The sequence below is a fragment of the Adelges cooleyi genome, unplaced genomic scaffold, assembly GCF_023614345.1.
Source record: "Adelges cooleyi isolate 19-005CV unplaced genomic scaffold, UGA_ACOO_1.1 ACOO_flye_CR_arks_rails_tigmint_CR_PRNA_784, whole genome shotgun sequence".
Taxonomy (NCBI): domain Eukaryota; kingdom Metazoa; phylum Arthropoda; class Insecta; order Hemiptera; family Adelgidae; genus Adelges; species Adelges cooleyi.
The window spans coordinates 2,472,462-2,478,461 of record NW_026096496.1 but is presented as its reverse complement, the minus strand read 5'-3'; the positions used below and the strand labels follow the sequence as shown (position 1 = coordinate 2,478,461).

The window sequence follows — 6,000 nt, the reverse complement described above, 5'->3', positions numbered from 1 at the left end:
AATTGTTGTTGTAGTGCGCTGGCCAGCCGGTAAGACATTTGTATACTTAACTTTGGTTTAATAGTAGTCTGCATGCTTTAATTATCATTTGTTTTTTTTTGTATATATATTTGAAACCAATTACAGTCCACAACATTACCGAACATTATTGGTCCTTCGGGCCGGATTATTTATGTATTTTAGTATTAAGTTTTCCTAAGTGGTTGAACCACCGGTTTTAAGTTTTAAGTTTTTAAGTTGGCGTATAATAATACACTTGTTGCGCGTGTGCAAAGTTGGACTTTGGACCCTGCCGTCGGTATAGTACGACGCGAGTATACACGCGATAAGTGGACGTAGCCACCCCGCGCCGCGAAGGCAACGGACACCGCACCGCGTTGCCAAAGCTCGCGGCCGCTCGCTGCATAACACCGCGCGCCGCCACGTCTTGTGTGCGTGTATACAGCGTGACCCCAAGTATAAAAAAAAAAAAAAATTGTATTTCTAATTTTTCATTTTTTATTTTTATTTTTTTATTTTTCTGTTCCTGTGCTTTATAAATTACACAATGGGAGTTTACGAGGAAGCAAAGGCGCGCATAACAAGTCTTCAGTGTCGAGTACAGCGCGTATACGAGGCCGGGGAAGCATTGGGAAATGATTCTTCAAACAAGTTGGCCAAAACTAAATTTAAAATTATGTTTGCGACAATAGAAAATTTATATTCGGATTTTGAAACGCAATTAATGGTAATAATACGTCACCAATGCAAAAGTACACCCGTGGTAGATGCTATCGACACCGATAGTGTGCGTGCTCTTTTTGAGGAGAAGTATATCGGATGTAAAATATTTGCGGACGAATACTTACCGGAGGCAGTTGTCGACGATTCGCTCAACAAAACATTTTTTGAATCAAAAGCTCTCAGCGCCTCACAACCCTATCACCCGATCGAAAAATTAGCAGTACCTAAATTTGGGGGAAACCCTATGGAATATACCAGTTTTAGGAATATGTTTGACAAATTAGTTGGTGAATCTAATATGTCGCCAGTGGTGAAGTTTGGTTACTTGAAATCTTATTTGGTGGGAGAACCATTAAGTTTGGTATCTAATCTCATGTTGACTGATAGCAACTACGAACTAGCTTTGGCGCAGTTAACTGATCGTTATTCAAACCGCCGTGTTATCGCGGATAGTCACATTGAAGCTCTATTTAACGCGCCAAGAGCAACCTTCGGTGATGGTAGTTCTATAAGAAAACTACTAAATGTAATTTTAGAATCAACGGGTGCTCTCCAAAATCTATCGTATGCAGTAGATCAATGGGACCCCATTCTACTACATCTATTACAAAAGAAATTAGACAATTATTTAAGAGCGCAATGGGAACTACTAGTAGATACCTCCGAGGACCCATCTATGAAGGAGTTTACCACGTTCTTAACAAAATACTGCAAATCAGCTACCGTATCGCAAGGAAGTGTCAAGGTAACCACAAAAGGACTCAAACCAAACAAATCTATCACATTATTCAGCAGCCAACCAGAACGAAAGCTTGAACAGGGAAGGAAGAATAAGTCATTTTCCTGTCCTGTCTGTAATACACAACCGGGTCACTTGCTGATAAACTGTCAATCGTTCAAAGATAAAACACCAACCGAACGGCATCAAACAATCAAGGAATTGAAAAGATGTTTTATCTGTTTCAGTGCGCACATGGCCAGTGAATGTAAAAACCAACGAAACTGTTCTACGTGTGGGGGTAAGCACCATACTCTACTGCATTTGGAAAAAACCGAACCGAACGTTACCACGACCCATTTAACCGTTGCGGCTGCAGAAACAAAAGGTTATCATACGTCCGTTTTATTAGCGACAGCCTCTGTAGTTCTGCAAAACAAAAATGGTCAATCGGTTACAGTAAGAGCACTACTTGACAGCGCAAGTCAAAGTAGCTTTGTCACTGAACGTTGTGTCCAGCTTTTAGGCTTAAAAAGAGAAAAGTGTGATGTAACCGTTCAAGCGTTGTCCGGAGCTGAAGTCCCAGCGGTAAGAGGAAGAGCTAATGTCGAAGTACGACCGGTCGACCAACAAAGTCCCATGTTCAGCATTGACGTTTTAATTCTAACGCGTATTACTGGACCAGTTCCGTCGAAAAGAGTGTGGAATCATTCATGGCCACACATCAAAGGTTTGAAGTTAGCCGATCCATCGTTTGCCGAAGCGTTACCAGTTGATGTCTTGCTCGGCGCTGATGTCTTTCCACAGCTTCTCTTAGGCGACAAGGAAGAAGGTGAGGTAGATGAACCGATAGCGCTATCTACGGTGTTTGGCTGGGTTTTGATGGGTAAAACGACCAACGGTCCAAAACAACAAATTATCACCTTATGTTCGTCTGAATCCGTAAATCATACGTTACAACAATTTTTCGAGATCGAAGAAGTTCCAAAAGTTGAGAAAAATAACCCAGCCGATTTAGAGTGTGAGCAAATTTATCAAACAACCACAACACGACAACAAGATGGACGATACATAGTGCATCTTCCGTTCACACGAAATTCCCCTCTACTTGGGAAATCCAGAGACGTAGCGCTGCATCGCTTACGAAGTTTGGAAAATAAGTTCAAAAAATCACCAGAACTTCATAAAGAGTACAATATGGCAATGTATGACTACTTAGAAACAGGTCACATGTCCGCTGTAGTGAAAAAATCCGACGGTGAAGAAAATATGTATTATATCCCACACCAAGCTGTATTACGTCCGGAAAGTACTACTACTAAATTGCGGGTCGTGTTTGATGCGTCCGCAAAAACTTCTTCGGGTCACTCATTGAACGACAATCTTTATTGCGGTCAAAGATTACAGCAGGACTTACCGGGAATTGTTTTACGTTTCCGACTTCATTCTGTTGTTTTTACCGCTGACGTAAAACAAATGTTCAGACAAATTGTTGTGACCGAAGCTCACCGACCGTACCAACGCTTGCTTTACCGGTTCTCTTTGGATGAACCAGTTCAAGAATATCAAATGAACACGGTAACTTTTGGACAAAAGTCATCTCCATTTCTCGCCATCCGCACTCTGCATCAGTTGGCAACTGATGAAGCAGTAAATGAACCACTTGTACAAACAGTTGTTAAACGTGATTTGTATGTAGATGACATAGCAACCGGAGCCGAAAGCGAAGAAGCTGCAATAGATCTGCAGAAAAAACTCGAAAACACGTTTGCAAAAGGTCACTTTGAGTTACGCAAATGGTCAAGTAATTCCGACAAATTACTGAGTAACATTCCACTCGATCACCAACAAACACTACCAGTGACGTTTGAAGAACATGAGTTGACATATACCAAAGTCTTGGGACTAAATTGGGATCCGAAGGTTGATTCACTAAGCTACAAATATCAACCCAATCCGGTTAAATACAGCAAGCGAGCTATTTTATCCGAGATCGCTAGAATCTATGACCCTCTAGGTCTATTGGCACCAGTAACCACGGTTCTAAAACGTTTGATAAAATATCTATGGGTCTTGAAAGTTGACTGGGATGACATTATACCCGAAGATGCTAAATATGCGTGGCAGCAATATCATCAAGAGTTACCAATCTTGGCAACCTTGCGTGTACCCCGATTAGTAACCAGTCCAAACGCACTCTATGAACTACACGGTTTCAGCGATAGTTCGGAAGCCGCGTACGCAGCAGTAGTGTATTTGCGGGTATGTACAAGTGATAGAATAGGTTGTCATCTCTTAATGGGTAAGGCAAAAATTTCTCCAACCACAAAAATGTCCATCCCGCGGTTAGAGCTGTGCGGTGCGTGGTTATTAGCACACCTTTTGGATTACGTCTCCAAAAACCTAAAATCTTTATCCATTGGCACCGTAACCGCCTGGACCGATTCCACTGTTGCGCTGGCATGGATTAAATCCCCTACTAGTAGGTTAAAAACGTTTGTTGCCAACCGAGTCGCCCAGATTCAGCTGTTGACTAAAGGGTACACGTGGCGTCACGTTCCAACCGAGGAGAACCCTGCTGATTGCGCTTCACGGGGTCTAAGTCCTCAACAACTTACTAACCATGACTTATGGTGGAAAGGTCCTACATTTTTGTGTCAACCTAAAAATACTTGGCCAGCTCAAAACGCTGACAGTCCAGACAGCCGTTTGGAAGAAGAGGCGGAAGAGAAGCCAATCACGCTTATATCTCAGGTAAAAGAAGAAGAGAGCCACCTTTTATATCAATCTGATAATCTGCAAAACATTTTGAGACTTACGGCTTACTGGTTGCGTGTTGGAGATCATTTATTGGGAAAACCTTCGGCTTGTATTTTCCCTCCGACAGTGGCCGAAACCGAGAGATCTTTACGATCGTTAATACGATGGACGCAGCGAGTATTTTTTGCAGACATCAAAAAAGCTATTGCTACAGACAAACAAGTACCTGCATCCGTACGTAAGTTATCACCTTTCTTAGATGAGAAATCGTTAATCAGAGTAGGTGGTCGCTTGAAAAACTCACCAATTCCTTACGACGAAAAGTACCCCATCTTGCTACCGAAAAATTCTAAATTGACTGAATTGCTGATAGATTTTGTGCATCGTACTAAGAGTCATCCGGGAGCTCAAACTACACACAACATTTTACGCCAAAACTACTGGATTCTTTCGGCTCGTAGCATCATCAGGAAGCGAATACACCAATGTATCCCATGTTTTCGAGTAAAACCACGACCAAACCCGCCCTTGATGGGAAATCTTCCAGTGTTTCGAGTTACCCAGGTCAAACCGTTCAGTCGCGCTGGGGTAGATTTTGCCGGTCCTTTTCAAGTGAAGGCCGCAATGTTACGGAAAATTAAAGTTACCAAAGCTTACCTTTGCATCTTTGTTTGCATGGTTACCACAGCAGTTCATATCGAGCTCGTGTCAGACATGTCCACGCCTCTTTTTATTGCCGCCCTAAACCGGTTTATTAGCAGACGGGGTCGTTGCACAGATATTTACAGTGACTGTGGCACGAATTTTGTGGGCAGTCAGCGATACCTAAAGGAGGTAGATACCATAATTAGAGAATCAAAATTCGTTCATCACGTCATCAGTACGCAGATTCACTGGCATTTTAACCCGCCCGCAGCACCACACATGGGAGGTCTGTGGGAGGCAGCCGTCAAGTCTGCTAAGACATTACTTCACCGTGTGGTTCAAGATAGGATTCTAACCTACGAAGAGCTCAATACCGTTCTACACCAGGTAGAAGCCGTTCTTAACTCGAGGCCTTTATGTACCATGTCATCCGACCCTAACGACTTCACGACCTTAACCGCAGGACATTTTCTTACTATGGAGCCTCTAGTCGCTGTTCCATCTCCTCAGGATGAAATTAGTCAAACCCATATCAGTACCCACAAGCGTTGGTCTTTAATACAGCAGATACATCAACATTTCTGGTCTCGGTGGAAACATGAGTATTTACACAAACTGCAGGAGAAAACCAAATGGAATCGTCAAGTTTCAAATCTAAAAATTGGCGATTTAGTCATTCTCCAAGAACCGACCCCTCCACTCACATGGAGTACAGCTCGAGTGGTTGATACGGTTTCTGGAACTGATGGAGTCGTCCGAGTTGCACAAATACGCACCTCCGCGGGCAAGATCCTCCGCCGCCCGGCGGTGAAGCTTTGTCCGCTACCGTCAAACGTTTGAAGACCTACGGTTCTTCAAGGTGGGCGGTATGTTCAAGCGTTATCAAGCCGGGCACCGTCCCACCACCACCGACTGCACCGACCACCACCGCACCATATCACTTACTATCCGTTTTTTGTTGTTGTTTACCGCATCGTACCGACCGCACCGTTAACCGCACGCGTAAAAGAAACTTTACACCGTTTTTCGTTATTTGTTGTTGTTTTTTTTTTATTATTAATTACATATCAACCGCCTGCTGTGATGAGCTCGTGTACTTGTGCGACGTTCGAAGAATTAGTCTTGTTCTCGTAAAGTAATCAACAGTTTGCGGG

General features: G+C 43.1%; 1 protein-coding gene across 1 annotated transcript; it reads left to right on the top strand.

Annotated features, from left to right (window-relative positions):
- The first annotated feature begins 547 nt into the window (after nt 1-547).
- Nucleotides 548-4,842, top strand: LOC126845440 (uncharacterized). The gene is made up of 2 exons (XM_050584094.1): nt 548-4,435; nt 4,663-4,842. Exons 1-2 carry the CDS (start codon nt 548-550, stop codon nt 4,840-4,842), a joined length of 4,068 nt encoding a protein of 1,355 aa, XP_050440051.1.
- Nucleotides 4,843-6,000: the final 1,158 nt, after the last annotated feature.

Excerpts from the sequence above, each read along its gene's own strand:
- LOC126845440 (XM_050584094.1), top strand. The coding sequence starts at position 548 with ATGGGAGTTTACGAGGAAGCAAAGGCGCGCATAACAAGTCTTCAGTGT. Across the intron at positions 4,436-4,662 it reads ACAAACAAGTACCTGCATCC|CATCATCAGGAAGCGAATAC; the intron begins GTACGTAAGTTA and ends TTCGGCTCGTAG.